At 46.5% G+C, this 18,936-nt stretch overlaps 1 protein-coding gene across 6 annotated transcripts in view; it reads right to left on the bottom strand.

Annotated features, from left to right (window-relative positions):
• LOC144129378 (pumilio homolog 1-like) overlaps positions 1–18,354 on the bottom strand; it is a 97,060-nt gene extending 78,706 nt beyond the window's left edge. For 2 of the 6 annotated variants that reach the window (XR_013313914.1, XM_077663453.1), the window contains exons 1-4: positions 18,252–18,354; positions 17,752–17,962; positions 8,692–8,766; positions 3,243–3,375 (exon numbers count right to left, since the gene is read on the bottom strand). Coding sequence is in view for 5 of the 6 variants with exons in the window: in XM_077663453.1 (XP_077519579.1) it covers positions 3,243–3,375; positions 8,692–8,766; positions 17,752–17,925 (382 nt within the window). In the remaining variant the exon portion in view is untranslated. Of the gene's footprint in view, positions 1–400; positions 503–3,242; positions 3,461–8,691; positions 8,767–17,751; positions 17,963–18,251 lie in introns of those variants that run through there. The other 4 variants (XM_077663451.1, XM_077663452.1, XM_077663454.1 and 1 more) reach the window with 4 other exon arrangements.
• Positions 18,355–18,936: the final 582 nt, after the last annotated feature.

Below are 18,936 nucleotides of genomic sequence, written 5' to 3'. Positions count from 1 at the left end.
AACGAATGCAACGAGGTGATATATATATATATAACTACAGAGGGCACTCACTCTTTAACGAGAAAGCGTCACGCATGACAGCACCGAACATGAATGCAACCCGCGACACTGGCTAAGATACCCCCGCCGACGCAGCTGCGACAGCTCGCGCCGCAACACCGATCGCCTACCAGATGTGACGTCTCTCATGACTAAGCAACAAGCACGCAGACCTGAAGTTATTATTTTTAGTACATAGTGAATGACTCAAAACCAGAAGCGTGTAGCACCGGAGACATCACATAACCTTTGCAAACAAATTTTTCCTTTTCCCCCCGTCGGCCAACGCCACTTCTGCCTGGTTCAAGCGCGACAGGCTCAAAGCTGCTTGCGCACAGTTGGTCACGTGGGGGGTGGCTACCTGAATAGGAGGGCTGCAATCCAAGGCGGGATGAAGGCGTGAAGTTCAAAGGGGGCTCCCTTTCCCTTAATCGGCCCTCCGGAATGGTGTGACCATGCACGGCTGCAAGGGGGCGGACTGTGCGTGCTCAGAGTTCCGACATATGCAATGTGCAGTTCTTTGTAGAAATTATATTTCAAATGAATCATTGATGGTATATGGCGAATGGGGGTTTAAAGGGACACTGAGGAGAAATTGTAGATGACTTGTATCGATAGAATACCAGCTCCTGATCACAAAAACGCCGCTCTTACTGAAAACAAAGCTCTTGTAAGGTAGAAAATAGCAAGAACCGCAGGTATCGCCACCACAGGCCAATCTTCCAAGTACAAGCGTGGCGACGTCAAAGGACAAGAGATGCCACCTTGGAGGGATTTTCCTTCCTACATGGAGCCGCGAATCTATGAGGCTGACAAAGGAAGGTTGCGCGGTTCAATATTGAAGTAAGTTTTGTTTTAAAACCGATAGTGCATTTTTATCACACACGGAAGACAGACAAAAGACAACCTGAATGATAGAAGCAAAGAAAACCGATGCTTGGCGGCCAGGAGAGTTTCGATTTATTATGGTGCTTCGCATCTATGAGCTTTGCGTACTCCATGATTTTGTTTTTGACGCGCCTCGATTTACAAGTGCCAAACAGCAGAGGAACTCCAAGTGCCGCTTCAAGTGCTGATTAACCTTTGAAGGAGTGTTAAGGCTTGTCAGATGATCGCCACGGTCAATGAAAAACTATGATGGCACGATGGTCGGTGATCGTACAAGGCAGCTCACAGTATAAAGAGCACTTGTGTCTTCGCACGCTCGCCCGGCGAAACATTCCCAGCTATGCCAATCAACTTCAAACTACTTAACGGAAATCATTTATTAGGGACGGGAGCCAAGGTACAAGGCAGTTAAGAAAAAATTGCTGATGACTAGCTCTGTTAGGCCAGGATATACGTTGCGAAAGCGTGGATTTCTGCATTGGAAGAGTGCATTCACTAGATGCGCCTTTATTGATGAATTTACCTTGAGACGTCGTGGCGGAGTGGTAGCGACTCCACCTTAAACAGCTAAGGCCCTGGTTCGATTCCGAGCCTAAGCACAGGATTTTTTTTTTTATTCAGTGAGTGGGCGGGGGGTTTCAGTGGCTCCCATAGATGCCGCCACTGAATACGTTGGTTAGCGGTTAAGCACAGGCTCTGTTAAGGCACGTTTATGCTCCAGCGTAACGTGCGTGCGCGCTGCACGGAGACGTCACATCGGCCAAAGCGAGACCCTCTATACTCCAACTGCACTTGACTGCCGATGCGTTCGGGGGCTTCGGTGCACTCGGACCACACTGGCAGAGACTTGGAGCGCGTCTCTATTTCGCGCGGAGTGCACCAGCCGCCGCCCGCCTGGCCAGACTGATTCAGCTCCGCGGCGAGGTGCACATTGTGACGTAATTCAATAGCTTTGGCAGTTGGGCGGAGCTGTTCTTTTCGAGCTCTCGGCTAATTTAATTCATTTGCAGTACACATCTGAAGGCACATGCAAGTGGGCGAGAGAGCCCGATCCAGTGGACCCGTTGGATCTAGCGGAAGCCGTTGAAGCGTCGTGCAACGGCTTTAGTTTCAAGTCGCCAGCTTTAAACACGACCGCCCTTGAGCACCCACCTGTTTCTTGTGGCAAAAAAATAAATAAATAACTTGGCCCTTCCGCGCCGTTCCAAGGAATCACAATCCGTTGGCCCCGAAGCCCTAGCCAGCCTCCGATGGGTGCAACGCGCCGACTTTGTCCTGGCCCCCCGTGACTCCCCGAACTCGGGTTACGATATTTAGTTTGCAACGGCTGCTCACTGAGGAAGGGGGAAACGACCCGCCGGCGCCTAACCTAACAATGCTCCCTCAAAAGCATCGCACGCTCTGTGGGGCTGAGGTCGCTGAAATGCAGGCCGCAGTTTTTGCGAGAACTACGTCGTCGTGTTCGGGAACGGGATCCATCGTAACGCTGGCAAGACGCCGGTGCAAACGTAAACAAAGCGACGGCAGCGACCCCCGATAGATGCATTCAACGTGTGCCGGCGGTAGCTTTCATTTCGGCAGCTGCTAGACCGCACCGGTAGCCACCAAAAATCACGGAGTCTGCGTTTACATCACGTTTCACGTCACTCCGTCCTGCGACGTCATAAGAGTTCTCGGGTTTGAGTCGGAGCGGCGGGAAAAACTTTTTCAACTTCGAATCCAAATTTTTTTTAAATAAATGCATCTTTCGCTCCCGGAGAAGCGGCAACAAAGCCATGAAATGCCGAAATATCTGATTTTGCTAACGAAAAAAATCTGATAGAGTTCTCCTCAGTGTTCCTTTAACGTCCCAAAGCAACTCAGGCTATGAGGGATGCCATAGTGAAGGGCTCCAGAAATTACAACCACCTGGGGTTCTTTAACGTGCACTGACATTGCACAGTTCATATGAATTGTGACGAAAGAGCTTTGCGTGTTTGATCTAAACCATAATTCATTCTGCCCAGGTTCATTATAATTGGGTGAAGTGGGTACCAGGCATGCCACAACTTTAGTGGATAGTGTTGCAGAGCCCTTCAACACTGTGACGACCTCATCTGACAGATCAAAATTGCCATGCTGTGAAACCTCTTCATAAACCTTCCCCATGCACTAAGCACGTCCAACAAAAATAATAATCACAATCAATGGCCAAGTTCCAGAGGGCTTGGCCAGCCACTCGCATACGATAGTGTTAGATTTCCAGTAATCTTGCAAAGCAGCAAAACAGCCCACACAGAGTGCTCTCCCCTCAGCCCAAAAAGTATGGAGCGTACCAGAGGTGCTGGCATGTCCCCCGGTGCTCCACGTGGGGTCCCTCCACTGATCTCCCAGGAAGAGGCCCTTGCTGTCCTCGGGCTTGGGGCCCGTCTCCTCCAGGGACCACAGCTTCTTGGTTGAGGCGGGGATCTGCACGCCACACGAGGAGGCTACAGTGTCACCAAGCGACACCTCCATTTCCCCACTCTCTCTCTCACAGTGCAGCTGCCGGTAGCTGCGTCACAGAGCAAGGCGCAAGCCGCACACACCTGCCGTCAACATCGTCCCGGGCCCCAGCGATGCAGTGCTATCAAATATACACAGGACCGTTCCTAGTATGCGTGCCTCAGACCGACAGGCGCCAGTAACCAGCATCAGCATCGCAAGCTAAGAGTGCAACAACCTTGAGCTTCCATTTATACAGCACAGCCTATAGCAAAAACAAAAGTTGTTTCCGTGGTTGCAACAAAAAGTACAGAAGTCTCCCTTTAAGGAACCAGAAAATTTGTTCAGTCTTATCAGAAGTTCGTTCTAAGAGAAGTGCCTCCATAACAGATATGTGTTCACACTATGCATTCCAAAAAAAGTGCTACATGAAAACGATAAATAAGACCACCTTGAGAGGATAATTGCAGATTGAACATATATGGAATTTTTCATAGAGTGAGCCGAGCACTAACAGCACAGAACGAAGTCATTTTATCATATTTAACAACAGCAGTGGTCTATAGTTTTCTTTTTTTTCATAGTTTCTTTTTAGACTGCAATTTTTTTTGTCGTTCCCGACTTGACCTTTGAGGCTCCGAGTACATTGAACACTCCCAGCTGGGTAGCTGTGCATCTCTCCTAGTATCTTGCTCCTTCCGCAGTGTAGCTGTTATTAATTTCACAAGCAAGTGCACCATGTGCCTTTCCGTCTGTCACGAGCAGTGCCCATGTAGCGCCGATTTCTGGCCATCTATACACCATGTGAGTTAGAAATTAGACTACCAGCTGTTTAAGCCCTGTTATGAATGGGATCCACACTGGCGATTAAAGCGAAGATTCAACGACTGGGATGAACACGTGGAAGCGGCAATTTCGACAGATCGTTGACCCACGAGGACCCCTGCAAAAAAAAAAAAAAAGCCTCCCGGGGTGGCAGTCGCTGGAATCTTTCCCACGCACAAGAAGAGGGGGAGATGACCTTCCCTTTGTCTGCAGTTCCTCGCAAGACGCGACCGACGGCATACAGTCGAAATGGGAAGCAGGCCGTGATTGACAGCTTCGGAAGAAGTAGCCACGGACCTCCGTATCCTCCTCGCCCATTCCCACGGGGCTCAGCGGGCTATGTGCAGCAACTGTTCTGATCTGTGTCTCGTGTGATGGAATAGGCAGAGCCTCAGTGTATTTAACGAGCGTCCTGAGTTCGAACGATAGCTCTGGGCCGTAGCGAGAAGGCTCAACCAGTGGCTCTGGGCCTTGGTGAGCAGGCCCATTCCGTCGCTCGACGCTATAAGTTTTAATTCTTGACTGTTTGCTCTTTCTGTTTCCTTCTAAATTATGTAAATGTTTCCCTAAGTGCCAGTAAATCTGCTTGTGTCTTCCTTCCCCAAATGTCAGCTTCCATCCTTCCTCATCCCTTCTCCGGCCAAACAACGCTACCCTGCATCGAACCAACCGGCCATGCTACCCGACTTATAACAACTGGTACCAGCGGTGGGATGCTTCAATCCCGGCCCACAACAGCCCCAAGTCAATGAGCGGGTGTACTACATGCCTTTTAGCCCACCAGTAGGCATCGTGTGGCACGTGACGTGTGCACGGTTCCGCGATCTGGCATCTCAGCGCCGTACACAGGCAAGAGCAAAGGTGCCCTGCCTTTTTCGCATTGGCAAGAAAGCTTCCCCGCAAGGCAGCTTCTACGCACAGTGGCGCAAAGTTGTGCGGAAGCATTTCATGTGTACTTCCTTTGCTAGACAGTGCTGCGCAAGACGCCGCAGAAGTGCCGTTGCGTGGTGTTCGGATTGTGGACTTTCCCTTTGTGTTTTGCTTGCCACGTTTCCTTTATATTGCTGCCTTCCCTGTTGAAATAAATCATTTGGTTGCTAGTCAGCACGTGTCTGTGCTCTTTTCTTCCGTCCTGTCTGTTAGCGTTGATCAGTCATTTCCATCAGTTGACCAGATTCAGTCTCCTCCGTATCCTTATGAGCCAAGCCAGTCTTGATCAGTTATGTACCAATGATAATTCTGCCTGGGGTGCACACAAAGCCTGCACTAACACTGCACAATGTATAGCGTTTTTTTTTTTTTTACACACATGATGAAGCGCCGGGGTCACCATAATGCACAACTGAAACGAATGGCAAAGCACAAACATAGCAACTACATAGAGTTGTGCCCATTTATAACACGCAATGGCTTAGTACAAACGAGATTGACATGCCAGTTGAAATGTGCATTATAGCTCTGGCAATGAAAACTAAACATTTGAACAAAATCTCGCATCGAGCAAATTTTCCCAGCAGCGGTGCTCCATTTGGCTGCAATGCAGCCAAAAATTTGGCTGCCTTGCGTGCAACGCTGTATACTAGTTGCTGCCATTCCCGCACGTTGTGTCGGCACAGGCTCTTTCCACAAGCTGCTCACCTGCTCTCATCAAAGCCGTTACGCTGGCAGGTGCAACGTGCAGTATACGCGGAAATCGGCATGTCTGCGTGTGTGAATTATATCACCAAATGATAACTGCATCATAATTAAAGCAACCTTCGATCGTATGACTCGCACTCGGCCTAACCGACCAGCCAGTCGAAATCATGCAGATGTAACAAAAATTCTAAAGACATGCGAGCCTGAGGACCTCATTCGGCCTCCACCTAGATGCACGAGCTGCTTGTGTTTTGAAATCGACAGAGAAAAGAAGCAGAGGCTCGAAAACGCGTGCCAAAATTTCACTGGCCAAAGATGGCTGCCCACGACACCAAAAAGTACATCACGAAAGACTGAGTTACATCATTTTAACGAGTCCATTTGCTGCAAATTTCACGAAATAAAAAACGAAAGCCACGAGACAGTCACATCTGTTATAAGTAGGGTTCAGTGGACCTTAAGATTCTGAAACGGCGGCAACTACTCAGAAAACTATCGACTGGGAACAGATAGCCTCTTGTTTGTGCCAAGGCATATCACACTGATGGAGGCACACCCATACCGAAAGAATGCTCTTTATGAAAGCAAATTTCTTTTTTACATCTACCCATGCATGTTGAGAGCAAGGCTGAAGTCTCTGCAAACGGTTTTGTTTGGTTTGATAGGTTTCATGGAGCATCAGTGGCCGAGGCTATTGTGTGTCGCTATTATGTGCCAAACACAGGGTTATATAAATGTCTGCTGTGCTGAAGAATTACAAGTCTTTTAAGAAGTCAGTTTGTTTAAAACATCTCCTTCTACTAGGAACATACAGTCACATGAATGGCCTGCAACTGCATGTTCTCCTAAATGTAAGCTGGGGTTAAAGGTTTGGTTTACAGGGGTTTAACGTCCCAAAGCGACTAAGGCTATGAGGGACGCCGTAGTGAAGGGTTCCAAAAGGAAATGAGTTGGATGTAAAACAGCATGATATTCATTTTCCTTAGTATATGAACTTAAATAAAACTTAAATAAAAAAAGCAGTTTTGTGTAAGCTTATCTCTGCCTGGTTTAACATGAGAGTTGGTCCTATTTCGAGAGTATGATGCAATTATTGAGCAGTGCGCTGTGAGCCAGCTCAGGTAGTCTGGTGCACGCAATGCTGTTCTTAATGCTCTCTTATAGTGACGCAGCTAGCATAACAATCCACAGCAAGAAGTGATGAGACTAGAGATAGCAAACAGGGGATCACATGTGAAAGAAAAACTGAGGTAATGATTCCATCCACAGTTAAGTTACGAACACGTTAGCGGAAAAACCCACACGCCGCTGGCAACACAACACCACCCCCCACGAAAGGGAAGGCTAAACCAGCAGCGAAGAGTATGCGGGAAAGTGCTATCATGCAAAGCTCCCTCCATGCCAAACCGGTCGAGGTCCATGATTCTGTAGGAGCGCATGCGGCTCCGCCGCTGCAGCTGGCATGTAACTTTAGTAGGAGCGGAGAGGTGGCAGCACAGACGCTCCCCTCATGACTAAGCCCGGCATCCCTCATTGGTCTCCCTGCTCCGCGGCACATGGCAAGCCGCCAAAAATGGCTCCTCGACACATTCGCTGAGCGGCAGATCAACCCGCTGCCGCGGCAGGTTTCGCGGCAAACGCCTTGCCCCCGCTGGCACGCCGCGCGCAGTTTTACGGCAGTGTACCCGTCCGTACCTTTAAGGCGCACTCATACTCAGACTTCCTCGGCGTGCGGGCGAGCGCCGGCAGTGGTCAGTCACGTCAGGTTGGCGACGCCACGCCAGGTGCGAATTCAGCCCTCCTACAGTCCGGCCGCCCCGACGCGGCTCAGCGGCTGCGCCAGGAGTAGCGCATGCGCAGGCTGCGCAGAACGTTCGACATGCCATCTCTCGTAGGCTTGCGAAGCAGCGCCGCCCTGACAAGCACGCGGAACCGGTCTGGCCGGGCCGGCGGCAGCTGGCGCACTCGGCACGAAATAGAGACATGCTCCAAGTCTCCGCCAGCACGGTCAGAGTGCGCCGAAGCCGCCGAGCGTGCCAGCTGTCAAGTGCAGTTGGAGTATAGAGGGTCTCGCTTTGGCCGACGTGACGTTGCCATGCCACGCGCTCGCTACGTCGGAGTATAAACGCGCCTTTAGAGGTAATATATATCACGCCTTTTGCACTGCCCCGATACTCCAATACTTCTCAAGAATAAAAATTATAAGACGATTACGCTTCTCGGTAATGCGATTTTTTAGTGCAGTTGCTGCAATACTCGAACCGTAGGCAATTGAATATAGAATATGCAGTGCCAAACGGAGGCAGCTCTGGGTTTAGACTTGGACAGCGTGCGCAGCGTTCTGCCGCCAATAAGCCTCACTTTGGGCCAACGACTCTTCACACTGCTGCCGTTCCCTCCTTTTCCGCTTTCCTCCTCGCGCTCTTTGGTATCGCAGTCTTTCGTCCTCCGCTGCACACCCTCTTTTATCCTCTGATGTGCTCGCTCGCACGGTTACCAAAGAGACCAATGCCGAGGCGTGCTGCTCAATGCAGGAACAGGCGCCAAGAGCTGCGCTCTAAAACAACCTTCCGACTTCTCACCCCCTTTTAGGGAAAAAAATTTACAGCATCAGCTCCCCACCCCACTTCTTCCACAGGCCACACAGGGCACAGACTTGAGAGCTCCCACCCCTAGGCCCATGTGGACACCTGTGGTTATCAGACTGAGCTGTGCTAAAGCCATTCACCTCAATAGTCAGTGCCTTGTGCTGAAGTGCTGCAAGAACCACGCACAAAAAAAAAGGACTTAAGGGGAAGAAGGCAACCCAGCGTAAAGAAAAAATATAGGAAAGCCCACCTCTAGTTGGTGACTAGTTTCTAGGGCCAGGGCCTGAAATTCAGTCTCCAGTTCTGGTGCTTCTGTGCCACGAGCCTGCAAGAAAAACAGGAATCCTTTTTACTCTCAGCACTGGGCACACACATGCCCAATCCAAGCAGCACTCAATGCAGACAAAAAAGCTTAACAGCTTCCAATCACTACTTGCAACACTAGTATTGCCACATGAACATTCAATGCACGAGACTGGACGTACAGTCCCTGCTGAAGCAGCCACAATTTCGTGGAAGTGGAGTGCAAAAACACCCATGTTGCGGGATTTTGGTGCATGTTAAAAAATTCATAGCAGTTCACATTAATCAGGAGTCCTCTACTAAAGCATGCCTCAAAACCCATGATGGTGCGGTGTCACATAAAAATCCACTTAACACTTAACTGTCTAGTAAACTTCACCACTGCCATGTCACCAGCCATGAGTCCAGTACACACATTACGTACAGGAGCTTATCCGTCAGGAAGTGCTACAGAGTACCAAGCAGCAATCAAGGCACTGCTGATGATTATGATTTTTTATGGCGCAAGGGCATCTGTGGCCAAAGAGCGCCATGGCACAAGGTTACTTCTACTACTCAAGGTGGTGTCAACGACCCATTTCCCAAGCACTTCACTCTAAAGGAGCCCAGCACCAGGCGGTGCTGGGGTCGAACCACGCACCTCCTGCATGCGAGGCGGATGCTCAAACGACTAGGCCACCGCTGCGATCAATCAAGGCATTGCAGGGCTGGGCATGAATTACCCACCCACTCACATCCCTTAAATGTGCCCATCAATTTATCTGAGACAATGCAACCACATTTCCCTCTTGTTTTGCAGCTATAATTTGTGTACCAATGTGCTGAAGTGCTGGCTGTGATAGCAATCTAGCCCAACAATTAGTGTATCAAAACGGCACAGATGGCACTGCTGCTAGAAAGCCCATTCAGGTCACGCTGCCTGATATCACAGCAATCCTGTGTCATAGCATGTAATTCTGTCACCTGGTATGACAAGCATGCAGACATTCATGACTAGGCATGAAGCGAACATGCAGCCAGGTTAGAGAGAAAAAAAAAAGACCATCATGTATGAGTTTTCTTGACAGCACATGCTGTGTAGGCAAGCACTGCTCAAAGGACTCAGTTCATTTTGCAGAGCTCAGGAATGGTGGCAGCGAAAAGGTGACGCTGTCTCCGCTGGCCTCTGCTATCTGGAGATATCAAAGTGGTTGCTTTCCTAGCTAAGCACATTTACGATGATCATGCCCTGAATTTCTACTTTAGAACTACAAGCCCTGCAGACTTTTTAAAAAAAATTCTTGCAAGAAGAATAAACTTTAGCTGTGAAAAGGCTTCTTGGTGAGAGCAGTGTGAGTCGCTCGACTTCTAATTCAGGAGTCCCACGGAGACCGAGGCAATCACTGTCCTCCCACAGAGTGGCAAGAAATTGGTATAGCCAAATAAAGTTCACTCTCTCCCTCTCAGTAAAAAGCTTTGTGAAATTGCCCCTCGCAAGTTTTTTAGCCATTAATATTTGCTTACCTCATTAAAAACCTGTGAACTACTCAAACCTTGCAACATGTGCAAACCTTGCACAGGCGCTTGAAATGTATTATGGCAAGGAGCCGTGGCCATAGTAAAGTGCTAAATACCAGGAGCACACTCTGAGCAGCCATTAAAAAAATGGCTTTGTCTGCATTTTCAATGCAAGCTCCCTTAATGGCTGCACCTGATGAACTATTATTTACCTACATATGCTAGTCTAGGCCGTTCCGTTATCTGAAACTCAATTCTTGTGAACGTCCGAAAACGGCTCCTGGGACGGCTAGTACCCCCTCAAATAACTTTTGCCTCTTCTTCCTCTGTGTACAATGAAATTTGAACCATGCTCTTTCAAACATAACAATAACCTGGACGTGGCTTGAATTTGCAATACTTTTTCTTTTAGTCTATTCAACACACAATGTATCAAGACAATTCCAGCCCCTAGTACCCAATTATCCAATCAGAATAAGAAAAAAAAAGCCTAAAACTTTCCTGAAAATATGCAAGCACATTTTACTAAAATGACAACAAAGCTGTTTATTGAGCCAATGTGCCACTGTGCATCTCTCCAACACACAGCTTTGTGCTACCTTAAGTTAACTTGGGTGTTTTTCCATAATGAAAACAACAATCCAATACTGGGATAATGCACTAGGATATCTGGTGCCATGTGGTTCAAGTTCGTATTTTGAACAGTACTTCAGCAAAATACAAGAAAATAACCTTTACATTCCAGTGCCTAACAAAAAATCAAAGTTCACTTCTCTTCGTTCTGCACCGCCACTGCAAGCTAGAGCTGCACAAACTGAAACCAAAGCATTTAACACCACTAAGGGTATTGTAAATATCATAAACCAGGCACTAAACCTACAACAAAACGGCTTCACAGTTTCACATTTTGTGCTACATGTACTCCAAGACCACAGCTTTAAAGAACAGTACATGCAAAAAAGGGACTGCATGTATGTTTATGTCACAGTCATGGTTAGAATGAACAGCAGAGAGAGCAATCCTTTAGTGCCCAGAGCAATACTGTTGTAAAGCATTAACACTTTGATTCTAAGTACTCCTTCGCAATATGACAGCTTTTGATATGGAAAGGAAAAAAAATGAAGGGGTGGGGCGTGAAGATGTGCCAATTCATGTACACTGACATGTAAGGTCTGTTCGATTTGCCTGCGCGACGTGAACTGATTCTCGTGGTGCTGCACTTCGCCATTCGTTTCAGCAGTTCAAGATGGCACCCTCTGCACGAAGCCATTCATTTCAAAAAAGTGCAGACGTTGTGCAGGTCTAGTTCAGGAAAAGTTCATGAAAACTGTGCACTTCCTTAGGTCGTTGAGGTGGGAGACGCCAAGGCTAGCAGACGGCCAGGCCTGCACTCGACCATTCGTTTTGAAAGCAGTCAGTGCTAAGCTGCACTTGAACTGCCGAAAGTGGCGCTGCACACTTGCGGCACCTAAGTGGCACCACTTCAAAACTTTATAGAGAACTGGTGCAGCAAGTGGCAGCGAATCGAACAGACCTGTAAACTACATTTTCAGCAAATTTTGCAGCCATCTTAGGTAAAATGATAAACAAGGCACCTGCACAACAGTTATACAAGATGAGTTCAAAAAAAAAAAAAGAAAACATTAAATTTGAAATAGCACGTAACTGCTTTGAATGGTATGCTGTAATATACAGGCTTAGAATCAGGCTATGTAACCACCACTTGCAGCATCCTGATGCAGGCATTAACAGCCAAGCTACATCAGCTCTATTTGGAAATACAGTAAACCCCGATACAACGAACATCGCTTAAACGAAATTTTCACTTAAACGAAATATTTCCAATTCGCCGTCAGCTTGCCATAGAAAGTAATGGAACAAATTTCTCATCACAACGAACCATTTTTGGGGCGCGTTTCCGCTTCAACGAAATTTTTGCTATGCAAAGCCGCGTTTAAAAATCCATCTTACAATAAAAAAAGCATATCGCCGCCCATCTGTGCACTTTTCTAGGTCCCGCTGCTTTGCTTCACTAAACTTTCGTTGGAACCAACATGAAGACCGCCATTGCTTGGTAGTGATGACAATCGGGCTGGCTGCCTTGCGACAAGGCCCGGGTGCCAGCTCCTGTTTTCTTCCTAGCCAGAGCCGCAACCAATCCGCTGCCAAAGGACGCAGCAGCTTGGCAACAGCAGCAGCGCGTTTGCCTTAGTTTTTTTCACTCGTGCTTGAGCGCTGCAATCGACACGAGCATGGCGACTTTGTCTTGGAAGCGTAAGTTCCTTTCTTCCGAGGAGCTGAGTGATGCAGCCATAACTGAGGGCGTTTGCCATACCGACGTATCATGGGATGACGACAGCGACGCAGAGGATTTAGCACCAGCATCTGCACTAAATGTGGTAGAAGGATTTGATGTGCTCCGTAGATTTATTGGTGCTCACGATGACGACGTCGCGATACAACTGCTCACCGAGTATGAATGTCGGCGCGGCACTCGTGGCAAAAAAAAAAAAAAAAAGAATGAGCAGGAGAAGCTGGCCGACTTCTTTGGAAATAATTGATGTTTTTGGACTATGTTGTCCAACCTGACACTGTTTTTCTCTTTTTTTGCTGTTCTCGCCTCAACGAAATTTTTCGCACGCCCCGTCAGTTTCGTTGTAGCAAGGTTCAACTGTATACTTTTCTGTTGCATAAAGGGCAAAATGAGATAAAATGGACAACAAACTTTGTGTAAAAGAGAAAAAGACATTTTGTGGGGCCTTAAACACAGTCTCAAAACTTTAAATGATACTATCTGCAAAAAAAGGACCTACAAGCAGCACTAGTTCTGATAAGTTTCTTTTAAAAATATGAAATTGCAGGAAAGAGGACACAAATGATGTTTCAATCACCTCCCCAGTTACATGGCAAGAGCGTTACGCTTGTTGCAACCTATTTTACCTACCTAAGCCACTAGAGTTTTTTGTCCATAAAAGTTTAAAAGACTCCCGTTTTCTAACCTCAGAAACTATCGTCAGAACTGCAACAAGAGAGACAGAGCAGAATCACACAAAGAACATTCGAGGACCCACTATGGGAGCACGAAACAGACCTGTGCATCAGCTACGCAGATGGTGTTTCACCGGATAATGCCTGTAGTCATTTTAAATCAGCATCACGATCATTACACGGGAGCCACGATCATTACAAGGGAGCCTCCAGTCTTTTCAAACAACCTTAGTGCCCTTCAATTTTGTTGCAGTTTCTGGCATATTTTCACTTAGTGCTTTTTAAAAGGCAACTGACCACCACAGATGTTTTGAATGCCACTACTGCTGTAGCATACTGTCTACATGACTAGCTCCACGTGGTAACGAAACTTTCTCTTAGGTGTACAACAGTACATCAAGACTGCTCCTTTAGTGCTGCACATTAGCTGGCCCTCAAAGAAGGCATCATGGGTACTGTATTCCCAAAACACTGCCAACACAATTTATTTTATTTCATTTGTTCCCCTCCTTTTCCACTTCATTAAAGCATGCAGGCTAGAACTGAAAAACCAGCTTTTAAAAGAAACAAAATATCGGGGGAAAGACTGCCACTAAAGCAGACTGCGCTGGCAACAGTTAAGGAAAACTCGGCGACAAAGTGCCGCTTTCCAGACTATGATCAGCCCTGCCCTCAATGCAATGCAAAGGACCCCCCACCAGACGGTTCTCCACTTAGGGAGGGTGGGCAAGTATGCAAAGTAAGATAGCTGGCTATTGAAAAACTAAAAGAAAAATAAAACCGTTTCCAAGTGTACCTTCTTTTCAGCAAGATAGCACCCTGTCCAAGCAAAGCCCAGCAAAAATAAACACTGCCAGCTGCCTGTTTCCTGCTCCGAATGCTTGGATGGCAATGCAGCTTAAGTACTGAGGTTCACAAGCCAGAAACCTTGCAATATCAGGCGCACAATTGGAATGACCTGTTGTGCTAACTACTAGTTTTCAAAGTGTTAGACCTTTCCTTCTAAGAATTTAGCAACTTGTGATAAGTTTACTACTGCATTTTCTGCAAAAAGTAAGCCAGGGTGGAAAGGAACGTGTTTGCCGTTTAATACCGTGAATGCTTTTTGCTTAGTTCAAGGGTTTTTTAAAAGAAAATGATTTGATTTGCCATGATCCCTTTCACCACATAGTTCACAAAGAGAACTTCCTTGTTACATGAGTACAAGATTGTGTGTAAGGTGCACACGTCCAATACGAAGGCGGCATAAGATAACTTCAAAAAAGCATTCTTGGTGTTGACATGATTTCAATTTGCCGGAGAATCTTTACCAGTTTCAGTTTGTTGTTGATTTCATTAACCCAATAACTATCATTCTTTTACAATTTTACTCTCTACCAGCTTCAAACAATCTTTTTGCAGAATATTCAGCTTTAGTTAACCTTGGCGAGCTTGTGCTGTACATGGCAGCTCTTTATCAGTTATGCTAACATCACTCAGGACCTAGCATATTGTGGATGTTGCTATATTGTACGATATTTCTTATTAGCAGTTGTACTACATTCCTGCAGTGTAGCATATGCAGCACGCTTAGCAAGTCAGAGAGCCCAATTTAAAAAAAAAAAAAACTCACATGGATATATAAAGGGGTCTTAGTGTTCGCAACTGGAAACATCGGCTGGATGATCCAAGCAAAATTAGCAAATAGAAAAGAAAACAGACAAAAAAATGCAAGCATCATTCATGCCACCTTTTTGTTAGTCAATGCACACAAAGTTTTACGGTTGGTAACTTTTTACATGAAGTGTCCGACCAGAACAAATTCATCTTAAATTATTGTCTTTGAAACCAAGGAGTAAAAACTTGACTTGTTTCTTTTCAAAGAACAACAGTGTAGAAAAATACTGTAAATTAGTGGTGCAATAATAAATCTGTGTGTGTGCCTACATAAGTAAGCAGTCCTGATGCACTGATACAGACACCACATAAGTACTACAATACAGCACAATCCTGCTTTCCTTGCATAACAAATGAGACAGTTTGGCAACATGTTTCACACTAGCCTGCACTACAATATTATCACAGGATAGAGCAATAAAACAAGGCACTTAAGGTGCATTGCAATTAGTCTTTAACCAGTTACATTTCAACCAAAACCTATTACATTAAACTGTGTGATGCATCTTATACTAGCAACACAATTTACATTCAGTTCGAGCAGAAATGAGCTATGGAATAATCGTGAAATGAAGATAATTCACAATTAAAAAATAACTACCACAATTACAAATAAATTACTTCAAGTAATACTTGAAAAAGAAATGAACTGCCAACACCTAACAAAATGTCTGCTTGCACACATAGCTGCATGAAACAAGATAACTAAAAATCAGTCCACAAAAAGAGCTATCCTAAGCACCTTTAGCAAATAAGCTATACAAAGCTGCAGGATTAGTTTTTATTTATTTCATTCCTCGTAATGCGAAGCCCTCCAGGCACACAGCCAACAACCTGAATTATTATTTTATCCACCATTGATAATTTGTCTCAATTTTAATTTTTTTTCCATAATGACCCACTACTACTCACTCAAGACCTTATTCACAAAACAAGTATGACAAACAGTACGACATCACAAAGTCACTTTCATGCCTCCTTGGATGTTTTACTATACAGTTACCCATCATCTAAAACCTCAGTTAAAACCCTTCCTAACTGTGCTCAAACAGGATGTCCTGTGGCAGATTAAAAATTACAGCCTAAACACATTTAGCAAACTATAAATGGGAGGTGAAACAGGAAAACAGCCCCGCACAAACATCATGTCTGCAAGATGCCTGCAAAGCAATTATTGAAAGCAGAACTGCCCACAAATGCCAGCACTCTCATATCAGCAGATGTGTTGCAGTGCGCAAATTCCCTGCTTTTTCCAATGAACATTTGCATAAGTCCACCATGGCCCATTGTACTGGTGGCAAGGTGTGGATAAGAAAAAAAAAGTCCCACCAACACAGTTTCATGGTCCGAATTTTTCGATCAGTACCAGGACCTAGCTTTTGTTGACACGAAATGATATGGACAACACCGAAATAATACAAAACTAAAAAGCCCTATACACCTTTGCACAACCAACTCAAGGTCATCTAACAGCTTATTTTGCAACAAGGTGAGGGGTTCTGCAACTGTATAAAGACTATAAGAGAGAAGAAAAAAAAACTAGCAGCAACTGGATTCGGCAGCCACTGGGTAAGCCTTGAGACCAGCTAAAAACCTTAATAGTGGGCGGCTTTTTAATTCAATAAAGTTCCCAGTTCTTGTACACAGCGCAATCGCTGTTCCGATAAGACTACAGACGCTTCCCGCTAACAGGAGCAGACCGAAACAGCAAGCAAAAATTCCGTTTAACAGCCAAGGCTATCTTTAGATGCATGACACATCGCATTTCAGCACTGACGCGTCTCTTCCAGGTTGTGGATACTAGTGGGAACTTTTCGCAGCAAGAGACAACAAAAACCGCTAAAGACGTTGGAAATAGCAAGCTGCAGTTTACCAGCATAACTTGGTTTTGACCGTCGTACAGAGAGCCGGCCCGCGAATATGCCTGGGCAAGCCCATCGCGAATGGCGAACGCATTTTTTTTTTCTTCGGGTCGAAGCTATTCCGTTCGACCGAGCTGTAGTAGCAATACGCCACAAATCAAGTGACTGTGCGGCTGATTTGAAGAGACCGGCGAAGGTTTAGTATGTGTACAGCCGAAGTGCGATGCAATCGCGCGGGTGTATACGTTAGGCTTACCGGTAGCAAGCAAGTCGCATCGCCAAGGCACTGACAGCAGCTCAATGACACCATCACAACACGCCAGACTACAGGAAGGTTGTCATCGCTAAATAAGGATTAACTAGGCAGTTCTGGCGGTGTTACAAAACGACCCAAAGTTCCTGCGCCGGCTCCTCGACTTCTATTTTTGTTTTTTTCCGCTAGCAACGGCAAGTCGTGAAACACGACACCGGATGGGCGAGTGAGAAACAGGGTTCAATCACTCGGTTCTTGAAAATGTTCACTACAGAAGGCAAAATAAAAACAAAATTGAAAGCCGCAGGTCCGTTTTCATTCAGGCCGCAAGAAGGTGACCGAACCGATGATCGCGGCGCAAGGACGAGTGCTTTTTCTGTCTAAACTGGTCAAATGGCGACGAAGGTGAAGTGGTGTCAACACCAGTAGCCACAGGCATTCACGGGGGAAGCCGACTGGCCGGCTGCACGGGGACACGAGCTCGATCGCCGATTGCGAGCAGTGTATTAGTCACGGCCAACAATAAACAAAACACAGTTCATGCGTAGGCCTACCACGACGATAGAGAATTCAGACGCCCGAGAGAGAAAACGAAGCTAACAGACAGGATGGTGCGCATCTGCGCGAGGAAGCACGCGGTTTTACGAAGCGCACGCAAGAAAGTTGAGCGTCGTCCTCGCGATCTTTCTCCGGGCGAAAGCAAATGCACTGCACCCGAAGATAAGTGGTGGTCAGGAGGGACGGCACTTACTTCGAGTACGCTGTCGTCGCCTAATGCCCAGCGGGATTGCTTGTTGTAGTTTTGGAAATCCGGGTCACTTTGTGGGCGCTGGAAGAAGTATCCGACCATTGCATCGTCCTGCGATCGAGTAGCCCCATGCCTCACATTAGACACGGGGTTCATTTCTTGGCCGTTGGCGAGCATTGCTGCTGGTCCTGTTGCTCAAACCACTTCATTCACGCTGCAAACAAGGACCATTAAAAACCGTCGCTATTAAACCCGAACACAGAGAAACATAACAGTCTAGCTGCTACAAAAAGCGGTGCTCTAGAGAAAAAATTACGCACTGCAACTTCTTTCATAAGACAATGCAGTCATGGCGACTACAAAAACATGCAGGAGCTCTGCGGGAGGTGCCCATAGTTTTGTGATGAAAACGTTGCACCGCATACGAACGGAAGCAGACGCTTCGTCAAAGAAGTCAAAACTTTATTTTTCGGGTACGAGAGCTGCATCATCGAATAATTTACCTGGATGGAGTGGATTTGAAGGACCGATTCTGGATGCCTCAAAACATGGCGGACGACATATTAAAAACTGCAATGTAGCATGGGTAAACAGTGACGTCCCATTACGTCACCATAAGACTAAAAAATGAAAATTAAACGTTTTCTTGCCTTTAAAATGTATTCTGTAGGCAAGCACACACGCCAGGGCTCACACAGTTCATTGGAAATGTACGCCTTCGAAACTTCCGAGTGAAAGAGGGCACTCTCGTGTCTTCCATTGCCGAGTTAATGCCCGGTACTTCCGGAAGTGACTGAAGGCGGGAATAATAAAGTTTGCTAAGCACCGGTTTAGCTTATGCTTAAATTCAAGCGAAAGCCGTCGCTAATGGTTTAGCTATAGTAGAATTATATGGTTCCCTAGACGGTTTAACTGCAGTGGCCAAACAGACTGCCTCGCATCTCCCGTTCAAACTCGTCCGTCGCTTTACCTGGAGATGACACAGCGTTGTACAAGAGAACACATAACGACGCGGATGCTCTAACCACTAGGCCACGAGGTTTTAATCAGTAGGTCACCGCTGCGTTGGTCGAATGGTTACGACATCGTTGAGTAAAGGTACTGCGCAAAATAATACAAACATGGACGAGAAGGGCACAAGGACGGGCGCAGACTCGCGACTGGGTTTATTCAGAACAACACATACTT

This window comes from Amblyomma americanum, chromosome 4 (assembly GCF_052857255.1).
Source record: "Amblyomma americanum isolate KBUSLIRL-KWMA chromosome 4, ASM5285725v1, whole genome shotgun sequence".
Taxonomy (NCBI): domain Eukaryota; kingdom Metazoa; phylum Arthropoda; class Arachnida; order Ixodida; family Ixodidae; genus Amblyomma; species Amblyomma americanum.
The sequence above is the reverse complement of the archived record's forward strand: the minus strand, read 5'-3'. Positions and strand labels throughout refer to the sequence as shown.